Here is a 25,912-nt window from a genome sequence, read left to right on the forward strand (position 1 = left end):
ATATGCTTTATTGAAAAATTAGGTTAAACTTAGTCTACTGAAATAGAAAATTGTCCGAGGGTCCTTTTCTTGGTTGAGTATCTATAGTTATCACCCTTAAAATAGGAAACCAAAATTTTTATTTCCATACCTACGATAATACTTAACCCAGGTAGATAGTTAATGTGCATTTAAAAAATAAATCTGTATTTAAAATTATTTTAGGAATTGTAACTAATTATATTTTTACAAACACTCTGAATAAATATATTTATTAGTAAATATAGGAATCAGATTACTAAAATATATGCTCAATTTATTTCAAACAATTTGGAGACTAAGTACTGTTTTTATTTCACTTTATGAAAACCTAAGAAATACCAGAAGATTTGTTTTTAATGATAAGTTTTATATTACTTGCTTTAGAAAATAATTTCATTTTTAATAAGAAATTCTTTGTAAATAAAATATCATTATTATATATACAACTTTTTTGTAGATACTATATTATTTGTTTTCTCACATCAAAAGATCATAGTTATTTCTACCTGTTTTCTTTTTAATTTTTCTATTGATTTAACATCTAAAACATAATTTATTATTATAATAATAGCTATCATTTTTTTGAGCACATTCTATATTCTAGATTCTTAGCCATGTATTTTTTATATTATTATTTTAAGTGGGAATGATGTTTTTCTTCTTCGTTCTTTTTTTTTGAATATTATGAAAGTATGATAACACATTTTCAGGAGACTTAGAAGATACAGAACAAAGTTACATATATTTCCACTATATGTTACAATTACTTTTTTAAGTAGATAAATTAAAAGTTTTTAATTGGAGTTTCAATATCAAACTTTCGAAAATTAATAGAATGAATAGACAGAAAAGAAGGATATAGTAGACCTGAAAAGCACTATGAACCAATTCAACATAATTAAGATTTATACAGTTTTCACACAACATCAGGATACAAATTCTATTCAAGTTGCCGTAGACTATAAACCAGGAGACATTGGAACATATCCAGGGACATAAAACAGTGCACAAATCTTGTGGTCCAAAGGTATTAAAATCATGTGGAGTCTGTACTATTATCATTGTGGAATTATGTTAGAATTCAATATAAAAAGATATTGGAAAAAAAGCCACATATTTTCAAGTGCAACATGACATGTACCAAGAGAGATCTTTGACTTTTGGCTGATTATTTTAAATACATTATCTCATTATTCCTAGCAACAAACTTAAGAGGTAGGTACAACCATTAGTGCCATTTATGGCTACAGAAACTGAGGCTTAAGACATTTGGGATTCTAATTTCTGCAGTATTTTCCCTACTACTATATGATACATAAATAATACCTCGCAGATATAATTTTTGAAGGACAAGATAAGTGAACATGTTGCCATATTGATCTCTTTACAAGAGAAAAGGCAAGTATATTGCATGTTCACCTTAATTTATACGAAGCCCAGAATGTTTTGTTTTTCTGATCACAAATAACTGAAAACTATGAGACTGAGTATGTTTTATAATTTATTTTACATTAGATATATAACTTATTTAAATGCAGCAGTAAGTCTGAAGAAGTTTGATAAATGAGGCAGAATTAGCTTCCTTTTGAGTGAACTTTCAAAGCAATGGTAATAACTCGCTAAGAAGAATGGACACTGGCAGGTTTGAATCCTTGGTTGCAAGCTGACACTTTGAGGGAATGTTCTTAGCAAAACACTCACTTCAAGGGAAATTAGGTCAGGCTTCTGGAACATTTATCATGTGTACCTGTCACCAGTAAGACCCAGTCCTTAAAGTGAGCTGCGATCGCAAGAAATGATCCCTCCTGCTCGGGGTTGCAGAGGACACTAAACCAATAGTTCTACAAATATGTGAGCTTGGCAGAAATTCCCATAAAACTGAAGCCAACGCCCATATAGTTGCTGTGGGAATTGAATTCCTTAATACTCTGTTTATAGAATTTTGAAACGGCAAATGGATTTGGTCTGTTCCAAAAAACAATTTGTCCCATGGCTTGTTTGTAATAACATCTAGAGTTGCTATAGAAGGATGTAGGCAGACAACCCCTGTCTGCTTTGGAAGTCAGTTTCACCAGCCTCTGCTTGTCTCATACCACACAGCCAGGTTGGTTTTTGCCCAACTCAGAGTACTATTTGCATAAAGGAAAGGCCACCTTCTACTGAAACTAAGGAGTTGCTCATTTGCTGCAGAAACTAGAGTAGTTAGCAAAATCCAGAGCCAGAGGAGTTAACAAAATCCAGAACAGTGGAAGGTAAGATAGAATGCATGGTAAAACCAAAACAACACAAATGAGTCATAACTCAGTGTCCTTTCAGTAATAGTGTGGCATCATTTGGGTAGTTTCAGAGCAATGTCAGCAAGTATGGGGATCCCACATAGGAACTTGAGATTGCACCCGCATCAGTTTCTGTGCTAATTTTAACTCAGTGAACATCATTCATTGGGGTCTTAGGGATCAAAATGACCTCATTCACCAAGCAGTCTCCATATCTCTATATCTATTTGGTTAAGTTACCTTATCTTTGACAGGAAGTAATTACTCATCTTTTTCGTAAATTCTTATTGAGGAAACATACCTAAAGATGTAACCAAAAATTGCTAATTTATATATGAACTTGGTTGAAGAAAAAGGTGATATTATTAAATGTTCTTGTAGGAATCTACCTTTTTATGCCGAGAAAATACAACAGAATAAATGGTTAAGAAAAAATATTTCATTTCTGTGTTCCTTTGTCATATATATAGTGAGGACCCACCATATGCTAGTCACTGTATAAGTGGTAGAATTAAAGCGATGACAGATTACAGTTCCTGCTTTTATTGAACTCATTTATGTATGTGTGTGTGTGTGACAGATCCTTAGATAAAAAATAATGATACCCTGTGTAACATGCCAAATAGAGGTAATTTTAAAATGCAGGAGACAAACTCAAGAACTTAAATTTTATCTGTAAGAGGTAGCTTTTGAAACAAAGTTTTGTTTTTAACTGTATCCTTAAAAAAGATGGGGCTGTTATACATGAAAACCCAGAAGATTTGAGGGGCTAAAAGGGGAGAATGGGTTTGGAAGAAATCTACCAATGATTTCTTGCTGGAAGAATTAAAAAAAAAAAAGACAAAACCTTTCATTATCACACTCTATTAAGCCAGGACCAGGAAACAATTTCTAATCAGCACTCTGATCTGGGCAGAGATTGTGCAGCCTTTTGTACCAGGCCTCAGATCTGTGTTCTCCATTCACACATGCTCACTTCCAGCTGTTGTCATTGAAATCCCACATAATCTTTCAAGGTCAAAGGGCAGTCACCCATGGCTGCTGCAGTTAAAAGGTTATGCTGATTTCTGTTGTCAAATATTGGCCCTTTTCTCTTCCAATCACTCCCATTCTACTTTTTCTAACAAGAAAAATCCAGCCTAGAATTGTATTACATGACTTTAAAGTCTTAAAAGTGTTCCCCCATTGTGCTAACACGACATGGCCTGAACAGTCTAATTCATTCTGTTATATTTCACAAAGAATTTTCTGCTACTTCTAAAATACTCTGTGTTTGTGCTAAGCCAGCAAACTTCAAAGTCTAGTGGCCTGGACGATTTGTGGCGTGCCATAGTGTCTGCAGAATTGTGTACTATAGATCCTATAATTTAATAAACGCTGTGAATTATGGCATCAGTAACTAAGTAATTTCTGGGTGAGTAGGAATTGCACAAAGCAAATGACTTTAACAAAGATGGTTGCTGTTTGTATTTTGTGTTTCTAAACATTAGCTTTATTTTATTATATATTTAGAAAATGACATCCACCTATTTGTAATTATTTTTGTAGTCTTAGACAAGTCATTGTAAGAATTCTTTTAAAATGTATTGCTTCAGTTCATCACTGATTTTCTTCTTGTGCTCCATGAACAGAAGTCAGTCTTGAGTGTCTTAAAATTAGCGCATGGCTCCTGGTCATCTTCTTTCCTTATCACTGCGTGTGTCCTCAGGTGGTTTAGCTTGCAGGCTCTGTGTGAATGGTTTCACAGGAAGAACAGAATGATAGGCATTAATTTTTTTTCCCTGTTTTACATCCATAAACCAGGGTAGCCCTCAGGTGATGTAGTTTCATGTCTGTTTCATTTAAGGTAATCAGTTTCTGATGTATTCAGAGAATGCGTTTGCTTATTTTTTCTCCAGTATGTATGAGTTTGAAAGCAGAAACTGAAGCTATTACAAGTAGTTTGATCTATTTGCATATTAACAATTGTTACTGTCCAAGTTTAGAGAAAACTTTGGTTCAGAACATAGAACCAATAAGTTTGTTTGAAAGCCTCTTTTAATTCAAAACCAGGTTAATTAAGAAATACTTTTAAATTTATGATGCATTAAAAGATAATGTTAATTTTAAAATATTTATAAAATATGAATCATTATATTAATTACATGGAAGTTACTTCTAACATGAAGCAAAATTTTCTCTTTAAGAACCTTTTTTTTTAATGGTGCTTTAAAAATTTTTTTCTAAAGCAAGTGTTTCTCTGTTTTTGTACAAAACTAATTTGTGGTTGGGTCCACTTGAAGAATATCCATTTATGCTTATTATAGGTCTAATAAATGTATGATTCTAAATGTTTAAGGGCAATGGGAAAATTAATTGGCTCACATGACAAAACAATGAAAGAGAATATTTAGCCTAAGGAAGAGAAAATTAAGGGCTGAGGACTGTCTTTAAATAAGGGAAGGGCAGCAAAATGGAAGAGAGAGTAGATTTATCCTGCCTGCTCCAGAGGTAAAGTTAAGTGAAGTTACAGCACGGTAAACATACTAATTAACTATTTTTTAAAAGTCAAAGCTCACTATCTAAAATTCTTTATGACACAATGATGATTACTCCACTACTGAATGATCTTTAAGATCCCGTCATTTCCAGTTCATCCTATGATATTATGCATCCAATATTTCTAAACGTACAAATAAGTAAAAATCTTTTTCCACTTTTTATTTAGATGTTTTGATGTCTTTTAGACATAATCCTTTAATTAAATGCCTAATCACTTGTAACTCAAAGTCATAAACCTTCTTTATAGTTAAGTTGAGCTATCAAATTTAATTTAATGAAATACTGCTCTTCCCTTATTAACTCCAGGAATTGGTAGAAGGATGTGATGAGGCCTTTGGGTTAGATTGGATAGTCAAGTCTCTGGTATTATATTTGTTGGATTAAGATGCAATAAAATACATTATATAAAGAGAACTAAACAAACTTGTGTTCTAATCCGAATTCTGCCACTAGGTGTGTGACCTTGGGCAAGTCACTTAACCTCAATGAGCTTAAGCTTCCTTTTCTATAAAATCAGAAGATTGCCAACTACACAGGGTTACAGGAAGAATTAAAGCTAATATGTCTAAAGTATGTTATCTATGAATTTTTCAGCTAGGTAACTTATCTTTACAATACCTGTTACTGGCTTGATCCATTTGCCTAATCTGGATATTTTAAAGTGATTGCAAGTTAAGATTGGGAATATCCTTTAGCCTTGCTTTAAAGGTATGAATTAGCTCAAAGAGTTCGGATTCTACTTTCCCCTCAGCACTTTAGTACATAAACCAAATGGAGGAAAATAGGAAAAGGAGCAGAACAGTGTATGAACGGAAGGACACTTGCCAAAAACAAATGGTGTCCTTGTCAAATTATTTAGGAAATTGTGAGTTAAATGATATTAAGAAAGTTTGTAAGAAACTCTCAGAGGCTTTAATGTGTAAACGTTCCTTGTCATTCTCTTAAGGGTGATTGTGATAGTGTTTCCTGAACTATTTTTACTATGGAAATCTTTATTTTATATGTACTTGTATCTTTGTTTTTAATTCATCTGTGGTGGAGCATTGGGGTTGGGGGGGGGGAGGTGACTATCAGGAAGGTCCTTTGGAGAAGGGCATGGCAACCCTCTCCAGTATTCTTGCCTGGAGAATTCCATGGAGACAGGAGTCTGCAGGCTACAATCCATAGAGTTGCAAAGAGTTAGACACGACTGAAGCAACTTAGCACGTGCACACACACATATACACACGCACACACGCGCACACACACACACACACACACGTTCTACATAACGGGGTTTGGGAAGTGCTGATATGAACCCTGACATGGAGGATGGAACATACCCGTATTTGGAGAACAACAGGTGGGACATCTTGGTTGCAACACAGAGTATATATTGGGTTGGCCAAAAAGTTTGTTTGGGATTTTTTTAACATCTTATGGAAAAACCTGAATAAACTTTTTGACCAACCCAATATTTGGATGATGTTGGAACCACTACCTGAAATGCTGAGAAGATATATTAGAGACCAGATCTTGAAGAGCTTTAAATACCTAGCTAATACATCTAAACTTTATTCTCAAAGAAATCATGAAACACTGATGGTTTTATTATCAGACAAAACACAGGAACCAACCATGTGTTCTGTCTCTACTGTGCTAGTAGATAAACATGAAGAGAAGATATGTATCAGGCGTCACAAATTTCTTTGGCTAGAAGGGCCTTACGGAGCATTTAAATAAATGAAATACAATAAAGAGTACTGGGGAATGTGGTATATTTGTAAGCTCATGCTCAGTTTAAAAACTTTCATGTGCAAAAAAAAAAAAAAATTCAGTATTCTGCTAGCGAAGCAAAATGTGTTTGCAGACTGGACTGCAAATTTGTGGCACTTTTGATTCTAAAGGGAAAGACTGGCACTTATGTTGGTTAAGTTAAGTACTAGGCTACTATAATGAAGACCAAAAAAAATAAGGTGGTTAAAATACATTAAAATTTGGTTTCTTTTTGTAACTGTTCCAGATGATAGGCTAAGTTTGCAGGGAGGTTCTACTCTACACCATCATTCAGGATCCCAGCTGCTTCTTATTGCTTTGCCATCCCATGGGCTCTGTCTTTGTCCATAGACCAAAAATTTTAAATTTGGGTTTAATGGATCAGTAGACAAATTTACACCCCCCTCAAAAAAATCTGTTTTCTAAGATATCCCAACAGACAAGTAAAGAAGGAACATGTGACTGGAGGTAAACTAAAGTAATTTACATAGTGCTTTAGAGGGCTACTAAATAAGGGTGTCTCAAGGTGCTCATCTGAATCACTGAATCAATATTTATTGCACACCTAGAAAAGGCATTGGGATGGGCTCTGTGGGCAGTCAGATCAGAAGACATAGCCTGCTCTTGCCTGGTTTGTTGTAGGGGTGCTGAAGGAGGATAGGAAGACAAATCACTGTCAGATAAAGAGAAGGAGCCTACTACAGCAGGCAGGTCAAGCTGATGCTCTACTCAACACGATTGACTGAACACAGCTGATAAGCATGGACTGAACCGTGGGGGACGGAGACGAGGAAGGAGCCACTTGCCCTCCGCTTGGGTGGCTCAGAAGCCAGCTGGGAGTTCACCGAAGCAGGAATGAAAATTCCAGGGAGGAACAGAGTTGATGAGGTCAGCTTTTCCTCAGGAGCAGGAGAATGTGAGTTCTGTGAGAGCAGTGTCTTCAGGATTTAGTCCAAGACCTGTACAGCACAGACAGTCCCAAGTACTTGTGGAATGGAAATGGCCTGACCACAAGGGACTCTTTTCCTTTGAGGAACTCAAGCATGAAAAGGTCTGGCCATTGGCTTGTCTTACTAGTGATGGAACCATATTTACCATGAGAGAATAAAGATTACAGTCATCCCTCCATATGCATGAGCCTTGTTTCCAGGACCCCCAGGGATACCAGAATCCTCAGATGCTGAAGTTCCTTGTGTAAAATGGCATGGTGGCCTTTGGTATCTGTGGGTTCTGCATCCCCTTATATGGAGAGCAGGCTGTACATTTGAAGGACCCGTGTATGCAATGTGCTTCCATCCATTGGCTAGATGAAATTTGATAATTTAGAGCTGAGAGCCTTTGCTCTTGTTTAGTTGCCAAGTCGTGTCCAACTCTTTGCAGTCCCATGAATTGTAGCCTACCAGGCTCCTCTGTCCATGGGATTTCCCAGGCCAGAATACTGGAGTGGGTTGCCATGCCCTCCTCCAGGGGATCTTCCCAACCCAGGGATGGAACCTGCTTGGCAGGCAGATTCTTCTACTTTTGAACCACTGCAGCTTCCTGCCTTTGTTCTTTCAACAGAACAAGCAAACATACCACCTCATGTATACACTTTCCTCCTCAAATGCATCACCTCTGTTTCATGGATGTTCCAACTTTCTTTAAAGGCCAGCCCTTCGGATGATTTGTTACCACTTATTTCTTCCCTGACCTCTGAACCGCTCTGCAAATCAAGCTTTTTTCCTTTAAGAGGTAGATATTCAGTTCCTTCGTAAGATGAAGGGACTTCTAATAGCATTTTCCATAATAACTGATATTATCGAGGTAAAGAAAGCTGCTTTTCCTAACCACCCATAAAAGAATTTAGCTTTTTGTATTTCTGCCTCTCTAGAAAGTCTAATCCCTCCCCACTGTGAGTATGACAGACTCCAAGGTATTGAAATCTGTACTCTAATTGTGAATTCATTGAACTTTTTTAGCCATTTTATCTAAAATGAAAAAGAATCTGGTCCTTATTTCAATCTCCTATACAGTTGCTCCTGAACCGTAGTTCAGAATTGAAGAGAGTCAGAACAGTGTGCAGTCTGGCTTTTCACCTAAGGCATACTTAACCAAAGTATATGTTCTGCACTCATTTCTGAGAGGCCCTACTCAAAACGTAAATCCTGGGACCTTTGGGGAATGTTTACTCAGCTTCCCATCTGAAGATCTTTCAATGCTAACATCTGAATTGAGAATTAAGTACTTAAATTTGCCTTTGTGTTGTCTTTTCTATTTTGCTCTCATCTTGCAATAAAGTAGACCACCCAGATTAGTGTTATTTCCCTGAAAGTCATTTTTGTGATTTGGTTTGCGTTAGTAAGAACAAAATGTTAATCTGCTCAGGTTTGCTTCGTTAGCTGTGTCATTTTTTCCATCATTTCTCAGGTTTCACTTCTCGTTGTTGTCTTCTAGAGTTCATCAGTGGGTTTCCAAATAATTGGTGAAGGAACAAAACCAGTTTCACAGTCGTTTAAAGATACATGGAGTGTTTACACAGGTCTTTCCTTGGGGACTTATTATAAACATGAAGTAGTCAAGGCAACGTGACTCAATTTCATGATACTGTGAGGGGATGGTTCCTTTAGGATTTGTGAATACTTCTTTTTTATTTTTCTGGGTTTTGTACACTGACATATATTTCATCTTCTAAATTACAGACATTCCACTAAAATAGACTTTAGGAGGCAGGTTGCTGGAAGGGGAGGAGGATCCAGTTGTTATTTTTACAGTGACTTTCAGGATCATACAAGATGCTAGCTTAAGTGTGGGACTAGACTTTTTTTAGCCCCTTATGTCCATTGAATAATGCTGTCCTTTATCCTGTTTTTATTTGGTCTCCCAAAACATGAACCATAATCACAACAATAGGGCAACCCAGACACTTCTCCTCAGGGAACCTGCTATCACCTTCTTGATTGGAAGCTTTGTCTAAATGGCTTGTCTGTCCTGTCCTTGTCCTGTTTAGTTTGGAGGGACTGTTTGGGTGGTTCATTTTAATAGTTTTTCAGATGCATATTGGCTTGATTTCACTGGTAGAGATGAGAGAGAATAAGAGACAGAAATAAGAAGTTCTGTCAACATTTTTATAAAAAAGGAAAGAAAGCATATTGAGCCCAATTTGAGCTGTGTTTGTTCATTCTCAACCATGTCTGAAGTACATAAAGAGAAGCCTTCCCTGCCCACTGTTTCTAAAGCTCTTTCCTATTTGTGTCCTTAATATTATTTATTCCCTTTGTTGTCGTTGTTCAGTCGCTAAGTCATGTCCGACTCTTTGCGACCCCAGGGACTGCAGCATGCCAGGCTTCTCTGTCCTTCACTACCTCCTAGAGTTTGCTCAAACTCATGTCCATTCAGTATGTGATGCTGCTCAGCCATCTCATTCTCTGTCACCCCCTTCTCCTCCTGCCCTCAGTCTTTCCCAGCAATGAGTCAGCTCTTCACATCAGGTGGCCAAAGTATTGGAGCTTCAGCTTCAGCATCAGTCCTTACAATGAATATTCAGGGTTGATTTTCTTTGGGATTGACTGGTGTGATCTTCTTGCTGTCCAGGGGACTCTCAGGAGTCTTCTCCAGCACCATAGTTCAAAAGCATCCATTTTTGGCACTCATTTTCAGCTGTATCTAATCCTAGACTATAAATTTCCTGAAGGTAGGGACTGTGTCTTAAACCCTTGGCCCAGTGTCTGACACAGGGGACACAGAGGAGGTGCTCAAGAAGTATTTGTTGAATAAATGGATGAATCATCAGATTTGCCTGTCAGAGAGACATTTCTGGCTGCAGTGTGGGAAGCAGACTAGAGGAGAAGCCAAGACTGATGATATAGACCGTAGGAGGCTGTCCCATCATGCTGGTGAGAAGTGGGAAGAGCCAGGGCCACAGTCAAGAGGGAGAGATGGAGATATGCATGGAGTGGATTCAGGGGGGGATTCGTTGCATGTGGGTGTTTGCAAGAGGTGAGAGTCAAGGATGACATAAACATAGAAAATGAGATGAACGGTGGATGGCTTGTTGAAGTAGGGAATTCACAGAGTAAGAACAGATTTTTGGAGAGAAGAAAAGGAACTCGACTTTGGACATGTTGGATCTAAGGATACCTGTAGGCTATCATCTGGAAAGAAATATCTAATAAATATTTTGATCTATGTTTTTGGAACCCAGGAGAGGGATCTTGACAAAAGGTAAAGATTTGAGAGTTACTGGCCTATAGCTTCATTCATGCACTCATTCAACAAATATGCACTTACTAACTGCTTTGTCCCAGGTGTTAAATACAATGATGAACTAAGCAAATATTTTTCTAGTTTCCACACATATCACAATCAAGCCTGGTAGCTGGTAGCATGGAAATAAAATAACACAGGGAATATGTGATAAGTAGAGATGAACACAAATGGTGGAGAACACCAACATTTAAGAGGTGGACAAAAGAAAAGGAGCAGGATGATGGTTTGAGTGGATGAACACTTGGGCTTCCCCCTCCAAAGGCCTTGCGCTAATCTAAGTTTTCAAAATACATTGGTTGCTTTTTCTGGAGGCAGGATTAAAGTATGTTCACATTCTCTCTGCTTAGAAATTCATGTTAAGTCGTCCTTAAAATAAGGAATTTCACAGGTTGGAACTGAAACAAGTATCAGCCCGCAAGCAAGTGACACAGACAGAGATGAGCAGGAGCTGGAGATCAACCCAGATTTTCGCATTCAGCTCTGAATTTCCTTGCTATTGTTAGATGGGTCTTAAGTCAAACTTAATGCAGGTTGTGGTTGGATTTCCTTTGTTATGGGCTGTGGGGTAAATGTGATGTTCACATTGTCATGGTAGAAAGAGATATTATGCTCTGTTTTGCCAGGACTTTGAGTTTTACTTATTTATTTATTTTTACTTCTCAGTTCTTTTAACCCAAGAGACAGCAACATCTCAGGCACCTACCAAGTAAATGTCAACTGAATTACCTGGGTGTGGGTTTTTGTTTTAAGAAGTGAAATTTCTTAGTCACTTCTTCAAATTAATTTTGTCTTTTTTTAAAAAAAATGGTGGTATATATTATGTGTTTCTCTTTTTAATTGATATAAATGGCATAAACATTATGTGAGTTTCAAGTGTACAAGACAATGATTCAGTTTATGGATATAGTGTGAAATTACCACCACAATAAAGTGTAGTTAACATCCATCCCCACACATGGTGCCATTTTATTTTTAAAAAGCAAAGTATGATTATTGCATATTCTAAAAATTAGAGCCACTTCATCTAAAGTACCATAGATTGTGTGTTTGATGTAAAAATGAACTGAATATTGTCTTTTAATTCTCAGTCAAAACATCTTTCTTATGCTAAAGTCCAATTTAACCAAAAGAAAAAGAATAATTTGTAGGTTCTTTTATAATTCTCCAAAACTTGGTGATTTCTTTTTGCATGCATTTATGTGCCTGATATTTAACAAATTTACTGGTGCATAGACAGGTAAGCTTGCTTCCTTTTAGTAGTGGACAAAATCTAACTTTTATCACTAACATAAACCATATTTATGAATTATTTGTTATACATTCAGACTAGTTCATTTTCTAACATTGTGTTTCTTAAAGGTGTGTTTCTTATTTCAAAGACTAGTTACTTAAAAAAAAAAAATCCCTTCCTCCAACTACTTCTCTTTGACCCTATTTTTCAAACAGGAGATTAACACTAGTTCTATAGACAGATCTCTCAACTAGATTCTATCTACAGTGATAGTCACAATCAGAAAACTTTAGAGGCAGAGAGGGAAATAACATGCAGAAATTATATATTTCTTGCCATTTATAAATATGTTCTTGAATATACCATAAAAATAAATAAGCAGTGGATAATTAGATGTAATATCAGATATCTTAAGGGAAATTAATTATATCCAGCAAAAATAAAGCAGATGCAAAATTCAGAGATTAAGTCATTTTGAACTGTTGATTACCTTTTTAGAAAGTTTTATTTGTGCTCAAAAGAATTTGTGTTTATGGTTCAAGGTTTGGGGCTTGTTCTTTGCAGGCTGGCTTTTTAAAGAATTACACTGTGGTGCCTCTTGAAGTGAAGGGAACATCTTTAAATCTTGTTTGGTTTGAATGAATGGATAGCTAATCCCGATCAGATGTTTCTTTAGAGAATAATGTTTAAAAACTGTTATGGAATTTAGCTATCCTAGCTGATTCTTAGGTAGGGTGTTTTCATCCCAGTTGTGAAGGTCTCAGAGGTCAGCCAAGGTAACCATTTATTTAAATCGTCTTTTGTTTCAGATTTCCTGTTGAGCTCTCTTTTTTTAACCATTTCAAAAATCACCCAGTTGTTGTGTCATAGCTTTCCATAACCCCTAGATTCAAAGATTCAAACCAAAAAACCATCTACATAACTAAATGACTGTACCCTCCCACATAACTCTAACTAGAACAGAATATGAAATTAGACTTCACATTTTCTAATCACAGTGAAACTAATACTTGGAATTCTCTTGTCAAATGTCTTCTGTTTATGACGCTTTTGTTTCTTTTGTTTTTGTCTCCCCAGGACATTTGGGCTTCCAGGACAGTTTTGTTACATCAGGTGTTTTTAGTGTGACTGAGCTAGTAAGAGTGTCACAGAGTAAGTATAATTTTGCCTTGATTTGGTACAGTTTTGCCTTGGGTTTTTGCTTACCTTTTGCCTCCTGAAGACATAAATCGCTTTCAGACTCTCTTTTTCATGCACCTATTGGAAGCATTTTGCCATGCAGTTTGTTTGAAAGCCAAGACTTTAAGTCAGGAAAAATTAAATATTTTAATGTGAGACATAAGGAAAGAACTGAAATCCTGAGTGTCTCAGGTGTTCCCTAGCTTATAGTGTGAACCTGGTTTAAAGAAGTTCTGAAGCTTCTGGATTTCTAAGAAATTCAGCATTTTAAAAGAATTTGGTTTTGACCTTTAAGAGGATGCTGATGCCCTTGGCGTGAGTGACACCCCGCAGTGTGATCATTACCAGCTTGTCAATAATCACCAACAACAGTGAATTAAAAGTGCCTGTCACCACCCTGTCCCATTGATCAAAGGGTTATTGATTGTATTTGGCTATGATATAATCCAGACAGTCTGAGGAGAAGGTATAGGATTCCCCCTGATTCCCTGTACCGTGCCACACAGACACACATATACACACTCTATTGCCGTTCCACAAAGACTTCTCTTTATTTTTATTTAAAAGTATACCTACAGTACCCTTGAAACTGACAAAGTATCATACATCAACATACTTCAAAAACCTAATAATAATTTTCATCATATTTCAGATAACTTTGCAGGTCTTAAAAAGATCATATAGGCCTTAGGCATTGTGCCTGTGGTGCTTGATGGTTTAAAATAAAACAAAAGTTTCTGGCTAACATTAAAAGAACACATATCTACACTGACTATGATATTCTAGGTCCCAGTACCAAGGGAAAAGATACCAAATACTTAAATTTTATTTTTTAATCCCCTTTCTACTTCGAAATATCATTTGTAGATAAAATTTGCATTGTTGAAGTTGGTTTCAAGCTGCATCAAATTCTTTGAGGAATGAGGTGGAGTAAAAATAAATATTTTTATTTCAAGTTCATACCTTCCATTCACTGTATTACAGTCTTGCAAGCTTGACTGAGTAAGCAAGTCAGTCTCATGACAAGATGTCAGATCAAGCAAGGCAAGCTATCCTGATTCTCACAGGCTCAGGTTCTGTCTGTTCTTATTTCTTAAAAGTCCAGAAAGTGGGATACCAAGGTATGGGCAGGGAATACAGGGGTAGAGGGACAGAGAATCTGTCTGCTAAGCATAGCTTTTCATGTATGTTACGTAAAATTAATCCTTGCAATAAACATGTCAGTTAAGATATTACTCTCATTTTTACACATGAGTTAAATTAAGGATCTAGTTAAGTCATTTATCCAAAGTCAAACAAGTAGGCAAAAGGTCAAATCTGTGTAGTGCTAGAATCTGTACTTTTAGACTAACCCAAAGGAACTTGAAGACATCTGCAGCCTGAGACTAGACAGGGAAACAGCAAGAAGGTAACCATGGTTAGTGTTGGAATTATAGCACCAGGAGTCCTTGCTGATGCTGTAATATTCTGGTGTAGGGATGTTGGAAACCTAGAGAATGAAGCATTATGAGCAGCAAGTTTATGACCTGGCATGGAGAAGTTGCTGCCATATTATGAAGTGTTCGAGGAGTACCAACAGCGAGCTGGAGACTAGATTTTCTTGTTAACTTGGAGGGTATATTGCTGCCACAGCACAGCTGATTAGCCATTGACAAATGGTAATGCATTCATATGTATATTTTTTACTTTTTAAGATTTTTAAAAGGTGATCATCATTCTACTATTTTCTTATAATTTGAATAGTAATATAGAGTATAAGAGTATAACTGTCTTAATGGCATTACTGGGACATATATTCATTCATAGATCCCTTACAGGATATCACCTTAGCTTTAATGAGCAAAGAAAACCCTTTAAAGATTGATGCCCAAGACCTTTTATAGTCTACCCTGGCTGCTGTGCATCCTTTTAAATTTTCATCACTGTCAGTGTCCTAAAACCTAGGCCTCTGTAGGCCAAGGCCCACACTGCTCACCACCCTCAGAATCGCAGCCTTCTTCCACGCTCTCTGTGTCCTTTAAGGTCTTACATCCCGAGGCTTCTCAGGGCCCATCTTGACGGGACTTGCATTCAGTCTGCCCCACACGGTTGCCAAGGAAATTCTCAATCTGCCTTCAGGATTGCCAGGGACTATGGTTGAACCGCACATTGAATCTGCAAAGGGACCTGGTTTGTTTCCTGTCCCTGTGTAGAGGGCCGTGTTGCTGATGCCTGGTATCCTGAGCGTCCTTCGGCTCCCAAATGCTTTTCGATTCTGCACTCTGCTGTGTAATCGCTCTAGGATTCACTCACACATGGCCTCATGCTGACTGAAACTGTTTGGCAAGAGTGGGACTGGGCTGTGTCAGCGAAACTGTGGCTTTAGGCCAAAGTGCCATGCAGAGCCCCCTCCCTCCCGCAGATCTATAATCCAGGTTTGTCAGGGTCTGTGTCTCAAGATTGCCTTGGCTGCTGGGGGAAGGATCCCTGGCTCATGCTTCCTCACCCACACACCGTTCTGAAAGACTAAACATTCAGGTCTCATGATGGTGTCAACATCCTTAACCGTTCCTTACAGTGTTGCCCCCTTCCCCACGGTAGAGATGCTAAGCATCCATTTAAACGCTGCAGTGGACACTTTTTCCTGATAAGTGGGGCTGGGGTGCATTTGCAACCCTGAGATAGAAATAAGCTAACTGGCACATAAGTTGATTTCATGCATGATGTTAGTCCTGGAAGGAGCATGATGCTAAGCTAATATGAAAAATTATAGTTGCTAGAGTTTATCAAGTACTAAGTACCACGCCTTGTGCTAGACATCATTCAGTCCTCCCATGGTTGCTGTTATTGTCCCTTTTTATAGATGAAGGAATCAGTGATGCTCAAAGTTCAGAAACTTGCTCTTCTCATTTTGCTGTGCTCAACTGCCTGCAGACATTTTGGTCATGACCTCTCCTGTAACCAACTGTAGGGCTTCCCTGATAGCTCAGTGGTAAAGAATCCACCTGCCAATGCAGGAGACCCAGGTTAGACCCCTGGGTTGGGAAGATTCCCTGGAGAAGGGAATGGCAACCCACTCCAGTATTCTTGCCTGGAAAATTCCATGGACAGAGGAGCCTGGTAGGCTACAGTCTGTGGGGTCACAAAGAGTCAGACACGACTGAGTGACTAACACACACCCTCCTATAACTATTATAGAAGCAAACAATCCAAAGATTCTGTACTTTTACTAAATTATGATTTCTTGTTAGAGTTGATAAACTTTTCAGTTATTAATTTGTGCATTAAAAAATTAAAATGATTTTCGGGTAGACCAAAACAAGTAAAGTACTTAATTACAGTTTTTTCCTGGATTTGTTTTCAGGTTTGAAGTTTAAGTTTATTGTTTTACATTAACAGATCATAAAGAATTTCAATATGGCTTCCTCCCCAATTTCCTCTCTTATTAACATCTTTTGTTAGTGTGGTACATTCATGTTAATTGATGAGCTGATACTGATATATTATTATAACTCAAGTTTGTAGTTTATATTAGGGTTCTTTCTTTGTGTTTTGCATTCTATGTGTTTTGACAAATGCATCCATTATTACAGGACAGTCTCACTTCTTTACAAGTCACCTGTGCTTCCCACTTCCCCAACCAGGGATCCCTTTACTCATTCTATAGTTTAGCCTTTTACCTGGATGTAAAAGGTAAACGTTTCTAATGTCCTCACTGTCTTAGAATTTCTTCTGCTGTGTTACACAGTTCTTATCTTCCCTCTGTCTGTCCTAGCCCCACCCAGGACCCCCATCACCACATACATGGTCCAGAACATTCACACTGATGGTGGCCTTAGCTTGAAAATTTTTCCTCTTTCTGGACCTTTTGAATTTAATTTTCAAATTTGCTAAACAAATATTGACATTCCCCAGGTTTCCAGTTAGTTTCTGTTCTTAGTTTTCCTCCTTTTAAACTTAACAAAGGAGGGAGATGCTATTTCAGTGTTTCCTCATGAGGATTCACTGAAATAACCGTGTGCTAAGTTTGTTGATTATAATCATGTTACTACAGGGTGGCAGTGGCAGAGAAACTCAAGGAAGAGTTGCCAGCTTAGCCTTGCACATTCAGAGATGAGGGTCAAGTGACAAGGTTGCTCGACATTTAATTATCCTTCTCACTTGCACACACCTGTTAGAATCAGAGGCTCCTGCTGCTGTCTCTCAGCAATTTCCCTCTTTCTTTACCCCCTCCGTGTGTGTGTGTGTGTGTGTGTGTGTGTGTGTGTGTGTGTTTATGTATGTGTTAGTTGCTCAATCGTGTCTGACTCTTTGCAACCCCACGGACTGTAGCCCACCAGGCTCCTCTGTCCATGGGATTCTCCAGGCAAGAATACTGGAGCTGGTAGCCATTTCCCTCTCCAGGGGATCTTGCCAACCAAAGGATCAAACCCAGGTCTCCTGCATTGCAGGCAGATCCTATACCATCTGAGCTACAAGGGAAGCCTGTCTGCTATGTACCTAACTTTTAATTTTTTACATCATCCGGAGTCCGTGAAAAGCAAAAAAGGATAGTTCTGTTTTTCTTAGCAGCAAAGCAAGTCTGTAGTATAAAAGTAAATATACATTCATTCTTTCCCTACCTTTTTCCTCCCTGTGCTCGGACCATCTGAAAGTAGTTCTGGTTATTTATTACTTTGTTCTGGGGGAGAGAGGGTGGAATACAGACCACTAGACACGTTGCCAGAGAGAAGGGAGAAGTCTTCTCTGCTCTGGGGGAGGGGGTTTACAAGTGCTAACAATGAGGTTCAGAATCACTGAAGTTGTTTTAGCATAATACTGTGAGGAAAGAGACAGGAACCATCTGTTGAAATGGCTCTGACATGATGCTGCATTTTCAAACAAAGCCTTCTAGAAGCATTTTCAGATGGGTCTGTCTCCCATGAAGTTGCTACAAAGAGAGCCCACTCCACTGGCGGCTGAATGATGCCACTTAGATAGCGCTCTCTGTCAGCACCCTCTCTTGTTTATTTGGCACCAATGTTTTCCTCAGAGTGAGTGCTTTGAGGCTGTCAGATATTCTTCCTGGTATGAACCCAGAAAATCCTCCTTAAAAAAAAAAATCCACTCCTTCTGCCCATTTCCTTCTAAAGTGCTGACTCTCTTACTTGAAGTTGGTGGAGTGACTCTGAAACCTTAAATACTTCACTGGGAAAAGAGGAAAACCACAAATACACACAGGCCATTGTGACTCTGGCCTGACGGGTTCTAATTTTCTAGCCGTGGTTTGTACACCCGAGCCGGCTGTAAGGGTTAAGTAAACTTCGTGGCTGGGGATGACTTCATGGCCCTGGAATTTTGAAAAGCCAGGGTTCTCAGTACACTGTGGCCAGCCTTAGAATCTTTGGGTGTGAAAACCACTCTCAGTTACCCAGACTGATTTGGGGTTCCCATTGCACTGCTGCAGAATCTATTAAAATCCAGCAGCTGAACCGTCCTGGCTCTGCCACAAAGCCAGGCTGCTGGGTGGCTACAGAATTCCCGAGGTGTTTGTCAATGGAGAGCAGGAGTGAATGGAGGAAGGCGTCTGCTCAGCCTGGCATGAGGTGGCACCCTAGTGGCTGTTTGCTGCTTTAGAAATGCGCACTCTTCTGTATTCTCACACGGGAATCGTTGCTAAGATCCAACTTGCAGTTCATTCGTAAAATTCTTTTTGAAGTCTCTAGGTCCTTTGTGCGTCTCTGGGGAACCCACATCCACACCCTTGGTTTTCTGGCCAGCAATTTAGTAGGAACTCTTTTGGTAACAGTCTAACCTGCCACGATGGAGCTACTACAACAGAATTAACTTGCCTCCAAGGTACAACGAGGAAATGAATCTCTTTGACAGGGTCAAGCCCAAACTTGAAAAATTACAAAATGTTCTTGCAAAGAAAGACTCATGAAGAAATTCGTATAGGATAAGAGATTCCGAATGTCCTTGTCCTCCGGGGGTGCCATTTTAAATATTTGCTGGATTTTAGGTCTTCATTAAAGTGGAGTAGATATGAAACTTTCTTTTCTGAACAAGTAGCCTGTTGGTTCGCCTTTGATCAGGGCATGGAAATTATTTTTAAACCTAAGGTTATATTCTTACGCAAGTTCTTCTTTTGAAAGAAACCATTTGGGCTTGAGCATTAAGGGAAGAACCAGAAAGATTATAATAAAAAATAGACTGCAGCCCTAGCGTGAACAGTGGCTGTGACCTTGCCTCTTGTTTGCCATTACACAATTCAATGGCAGTCCACTCAAACTATGCTCTCGATCAATATCCTATTAAAGCAGCACAAAAAGTCTCCATAAACTTAGTGGTTAGCTATGTTTATAAATGGAACTCGGCATAATTAGATGGTCAATAGCAGGCTCTACTAGTAATTTTAAAATGAATCTCACACATTTTCTATCTGTAGAAGTCAATGGCACCTCTTCCAGAGTGAGGGTATCATGTGCAGCACACAAAAAAGCAGCAGTTCCTTTAAAAAAAAATCAAAATGCCCATCTCCAAAGTGTAGTTTTTCAAGAAAATCTGTGCATTATGAAACAGAGAATGCTGATTGGCCCTGTATCTGTTTTTCACTTTGCCTGTCAAAGCTACCTTATTCTGAATGTATTATGACATTGCAAATGTTTTATTTTCTAGTTTTAATCAGCCCCTCATAGAGAGATAAAGTAATAAATATTGCCATACTCTTAGGAAGAAAAAAAAAATACCAGTCTTACTGGCTTAATTTAGTGGGTTTCCTCTACTATAATTCAATAAATTTTCAAAATAAATACTGAAATTGAGTTAGTTCAGAAGGATGTTTTATAGTATAAATTTTTTCTTTTCATTTTCTTGACATATTTGGGGTGAATATGTGGACAGTAAGGCTGGCAACAAATGGAATGAACTGGCAGTAATAGAAATTTTCATCAAACTACTCATTCTTCTGAATCCTGGCTCACACTATGTGTGGCCAAACATGATTTTTTTTTCCCTGTCCTACTCTCCTCACCCACTTGTGAAAGAGCCAAAGAAAGTAAAAAAGTGCTCCCACCCTTACCTGCAAATTGAAATGTGCATATACCGTGTGTTGTTGTGCCCTCTGGCAGTGGTGTTATGATCACCATCTCAGCTGAAATTAGAGCTAGGATAAGAACAAGCTCATGACATCCATAGACCCATCAGTCAATGCTATGCACGAAGGGTGTGTTACACACACACCCCTACAGTCTTCCTGGTTGAAGCAGTGAGTTCTTATGGCAAGATTTAGACAGCCTCTCATTTTCTTTTCTTAGCTGAATCTTCTGCTAAATTTGCCAGACTGTGAATATTCTTATTATAAAGATTTGACTCAGGAAAAAGCAAAACACTTAACACCTTGATGTACACACTATTTTGTTATGATCTCTTCTCATCTGTTCCTCTATTTATCATCTTTTCTAGGTAATTCTTTCTTTGGATGATATATTACATAAAATCATATACAAGATGGCAGCATGGTATTATAAAATAGTTACAGAGATAATAGGTAACCTGGCTCTGTGAGGTGACTTTGGGCAACATGTAACCCTTCTCAACTGTGTTCTCCTCATAGCTAACCATCATTTATTCAATCAGCAAAGATTTATTAAGTACCGGTTGTGTGCTGGGCCTGTGTCTGAGTAATGGAAATAGAAACCCCCTTCAGGAGTGTTTCAGGGATGAAGTGGAAAACGTCAAGCATCCAGCACATAGCAGATGCTCGGCAATGGAACTACTGTGATTAGTATTGAACAGGGATTCTGTCTCTGATCTTTCACTCAGAGTTGATCTTTGAGCCGACCGTACTATCAGCAAATTTATTTAAAATATGTGTGTGTGTATGTGCTGAGTGTGTGTGTGTGTGTGTATAAATTAACAGGGGCTGGTTATAGAATTCATGTTCTAAAAATCAATTTATTACAAGGACCATTCTAGTGACCCCTTCAGAGTTAGTAATTCTGATAGAATAAGAGCATTCCAATACTAGATCTAATTCGTCTACTTTAGGAATCCCCAAAATTTTTATTCCTCAAGCTTTCAGCCAAAGCCTATGTTTCTATGTTACCCTGGAAATTTCTCTTCCAGGGCTTTGAATGGATAGCAAGATATTTAAAAATCCTCAGTCTAAACACTGACATGTTAACAGTTTTTTAAGTGGCCAGCCATACTGTGGGTTTTTTCAGGTTTAAAAAGTATTTGGTTTTATAGTATTTGAAAATTTCACTCTCTTTTTCATTATGGACATAAAAATCCCAGCATGTTGGAGGTAATTTCTGCCAATGTAGTTTTTAGTAAGTCTTTATTTATGCACTCATAAGCCTCGATTTTTACAGAGCAGATATTTATATTCAATAGGTAACATTTAGGGAACTAAAAGACATTTTGGGGATTTCCAAAAGCCTGACAGAATTCTTACATTACCCCACAATAAGACTTCAAATACTATGTTGAGATTTTTGTTGGAATGTAGTGTCCTCACTAAATCTTGCTGATTATAGAGACCATTGCTGATGACTCTACAGGCATGTCAAGGACAAGACTGATGGGAATCACACTCAGAAAAGCCACATTTTAGGTCAGATATTGGGAACTGATTTAATCCAATATGTGATTGATATGAGAACATACTAGCACCCAGAATTTTTCAATAGATGGAAGAGGAAAAAAAAACTAAACAGGTCTTGCTGAACATATTGAGGATTGTTGAAGATGGCTGGATTTGTAGGTTGTAGGGATGGGACTCTGTTGACTTGGTTTGGTTTCCTTTTTTTTTTTTTTTTAATATATTTATTTATCTGGCTGTGTCAAGTCTCCATTGCAGCATTCAAACTCTTAGCTATGGCATGTGGGATCTAGTTCCCTGACCAGGGGTTGAACCCAGGCCGCCAGCATTGGGAACACGGAGTCTTAGCCACTGGACCACCAGGGAAGTCCCAGTTTGGTTTCCTAAGAGCTAATTGTCAGATAGTCCCAGTGCACTCTTGGTTAAGGAGCTTACTTTAGAAGCCCATCCCTGGTTTATAGACCATTGTGGTGAAAAGACCTCCTAGGCCATCAGATCCATCCCCTGTCAGAAAAGACTTAATCCCATGGTCCAGGCTGTATCGTATACTAAACGGGTACCACATTCGACCTCAGCCAAAAGCTGTGACAAGGTGATACTCTAAAATGCAGATAATCAGTGAGTGTCGGTCCCAAAGGCAGAAGCCACAAGTGCGAGAGACATGTCAGCATCACTAACCCCACTGTGGGTTGCTCAGCTGGACCATGTGTCTGGCTCTTCACCCAGTGAAGGCACTGCCTGACACTCAGAACTCTAAAAAGAAAGAAGTGAGAATGGAGAGGATGAGATAGTCGTTTTGCCAGTTACGTGGTGGGTGATAAATATTTTTCTATTTAAATCTTATTAAATTCATCTCTCCGGTAACCAGTGATGAAGGAAAGACAAGGAAAAATGTGTGTTTCACCTCTGTTTCTTTGGCGGGTATCTAGATATCTGGGCTCAAGCCCCTGCTCTGTCACATGTTTAGCTGTGTGATCCTGATCTTGCTGCTTAACCGCACAGCTCGTTTTCTTACTTGTCAATGAGAATAAATACAAATACACATTCCATGACCCCATGCAAGGATGAAATGAGATGATTCAAATAAAACACCTATTCCATTGCCTAGTACACAATAAATGCTTGATAAATATTAGTTCCTCACCATTTTTCATTAACGAGCTCATATAATTTTAGTTCAACTCAATAATCATCTGTTGCATGTGAATGTATGAAGCATCAGTTACTGTGTGCTTAGAATACAGAAATAAGTAGCAGGCAGTCCTTTGCTTTGTAGAGTAGATATGGAAGTTTATTGAGACCCAAGACTGGAGTTTATGATTATCGATAAAGTGCCTGAGTATGCTTTATTTACAAATTGAACTCCTAATAATTATCTATCAAAGATGAACCATCTTCGTGGCTCATAGTGGGGAGGAAGGAGGGCATCAGTGAATGGTTCTTATTTTAGTAAAAGAAAAAATTTTGTTAGAAATAAAAATTCCTCTGTTTACCTTCTTGCCACCCCAAGCACACATATTCCTTACCTTGGGTATTCAAAACATGAATGTGTGAAAACGGTGCTCTGTGTTAGCGATGCCTTTGAGAGGGTTAAAACATTCTGCTGGGTTTTGGCACTTAATACTTCATTTCATAAAAAACATTGCTTCAATCTTATAATAGCAGGGAAGTTCATTTTCACATAGAGGGAAACCCTTGTTTTAGTTCAGTGCCTGTCTTTTATGTGCCATTCTGGAAAAACACACTCCCTGCCTTCATTGGCCGGATCTTTCAGAATGGAAGAAAGGGGAAAGGAGAGCAGCACATGGTTTACAGACCAGAAATCTGCTTGGCAAAGGAGTTGCTGAAGACTGTGGTGTTGGAGCTGCAGAGAAAGTACCTTTATGATTGATTTCCATTCAAGTCAGACTGACTGCAGTGTGGTCATTTTTCTAACCCGTAACTGCTCACACTGCAGCAGTCTGCTATCTGCAGGGCGTCTGAATTATAGCAGTCTATGTCCGTGTTCCCTCTTACACAAATTACTTACACTGGTTTCTTTTTCCATGCAAATTCATCAGTTTTACAGCCCCTCGTAGCCACAGTCAGGAAACTCTGGCCGAGAGCACAAATTGATAAAATGAGTTAATTTTACTATACTTATTTTTTTTCTTTCTAAAAGCCCTTTCTCATAGGCAGTGCTCAGGAAGCATATTATGGTGAAAGGAAGATAACAAAGGAGTTGAATTTTCTTGCCATAAATTACTTTCCAAGTTAATTCCCTTTAACGATGATTCCAGATTTGCTTGAGTTTTCATAGCATTGTACGTTTACAACTGCGCCTTTGATAGAAAGAAGACCAAGTGTTTTCCCATGTTCACTCCTTTGTGCCTGTGACATGGACTTTCTTACAAGGTCTTTGCCACTAGCATGCAAAACAACACTAAATTGTGCTGGGCCCTCAGAACTGTGTGCTGTTGTTGGACTTTTTTTGTCCCCTCTAGTCTTAAAGTACAAGTTCACAAAGTCTCAGTGAGTGTATTAGAGTATGTACTCTAGAGAGAAATGTACCTCTCTTTTCTTTCAGTAGTTATTTTAGAAGTTGGAAATCCACTACTAAATCCTCATAGTCTTTCTTGGGGAATACCTGTTGGCCATTACTCCATCTTGTTTAGTTGTCATGCAGATTTGAGGGAGGGCCAGGTGTGATTTTTAATCTTTAAAATGTAAACACCACCAGGACAAGGGTTTTTATATATCTTGTCCACTGATGGATCTCAAGCACCTGGAGTAGTGCCTGGCACATTAGAGTTGCTCCATATATATTTGGTGAACAACAACCTCAGTTATGCAGATAATACTGCTCTAATGGCAGAAAGCAAGGAGGAACTAAAGAGTTGGCTTAAAGGGCCTCTTGATGAAGGTGAAAGAGGAGAATGAAAAAGCTGGCTTAAAACTCAACATCCAAAAAACTGAGATCATGGCATCCAGTCCTATCACTTCATGGCAAATAGATGGGGAAAAAGTGGAAACAGCTACAGATTTTATTTTCTTGGACTCCAAAATCACCATACACCATGACTGTAGCCACAAAATTAAAAGATGCTTGCTCCTTGGAAGAACAGCTATGGCAAACCTAGACAGCATATTAAAAAGCGGAGACATTACTTTGCCGACAAAGGTCCATATAGTCAAAGTTATGGTTTTTTCAGTAGTCATGTGTGGATGTGAGAATTGAACCATAAAGAAGGTTGAGTGCCGAAGAACTGATGCTTTTGAGTTGTGGTGCTGGAGAAGACTCTTGAGAGTCCTTTGGACAGCAAAGAGATCAAATTAGTCAATCCTAAAGGAAATCAACCCTGAATATTCCTGGAAGGACTGATGCTGAAGCTGAAGCTTCAGTACTTTGGCCACCTGATGTGAAGAGCCAACTCATTGGGAAAGACGCTGATGCTGGGAAAGATTGCAGGCAGAAGGAGAAAAAGGCAACAGAGGATGAGATGGTTGAATGGCATCACCGACTCAAAGGCATGTGTTTGAACAAACTCCAGGAGATAGTGAAGGACAGGGAAGGCTGGCATGCTGCAGTCCGTGGGGTTGCAAAGAGTCAGACACGACTGAGTGGCTGAACGACAACAACTGAATGCAGCCTCTCAGAGAAGATGTGCTTTTAACCATAGACCGGCCACACTGGTCGTTTAGGTAATACTCCCCACTGATTCCCATTAAGCAAGTTGTAAACTCAGTACCCTGTCATCTCCCAGGCAGAGTAGCTTGAAATTTTGGATAGAAAAAAATTTTTTTCCATCATCCTCTCTTTCCAACAATGCAAGCCTGAGCAGATTGTCTCTGGTGGATGGCAGAAGTTCAATAACCACAACCTTATCCAACTACTAATGTGTACTGAAGAGCAGGTCATTAAGAGGGTTGGCTACTAAAGTAACCCCTTTCTTCCAATAGCCCACATTACTGTAATGATTCCTTAATAGCAAACCATTTATTAAGAAATGACACAAAGACTACGTTCTACAGATGACAGGAAAGAAGGGTGGGGGCAGGGGGATGAATGATTTAGGAATAAAATCTAAGAGACAATTCCCCAAAGTTAACCTTTTGAGGAAA

General features: G+C 38.4%; 1 protein-coding gene across 15 annotated transcripts in view; it reads left to right on the top strand.

Moving 5' to 3' along the window:
- Positions 1–25,912, top strand: part of NFIA (nuclear factor I A) — a 402,938-nt gene that overhangs the window by 246,586 nt on the left and 130,440 nt on the right. For all 15 annotated transcript variants that reach the window (XM_012160811.5, XM_060410138.1, XM_060410133.1 and 12 more), the window contains one exon: positions 13,147–13,221. In XM_012160811.5, the coding sequence (XP_012016201.1) occupies positions 13,147–13,221 (75 nt within the window). The remainder of the gene's footprint in view (positions 1–13,146; positions 13,222–25,912) is intronic.

Source organism: Ovis aries, chromosome 1 (assembly GCF_016772045.2).
Source record: "Ovis aries strain OAR_USU_Benz2616 breed Rambouillet chromosome 1, ARS-UI_Ramb_v3.0, whole genome shotgun sequence".
Lineage (NCBI taxonomy): Eukaryota > Metazoa > Chordata > Mammalia > Artiodactyla > Bovidae > Ovis > Ovis aries.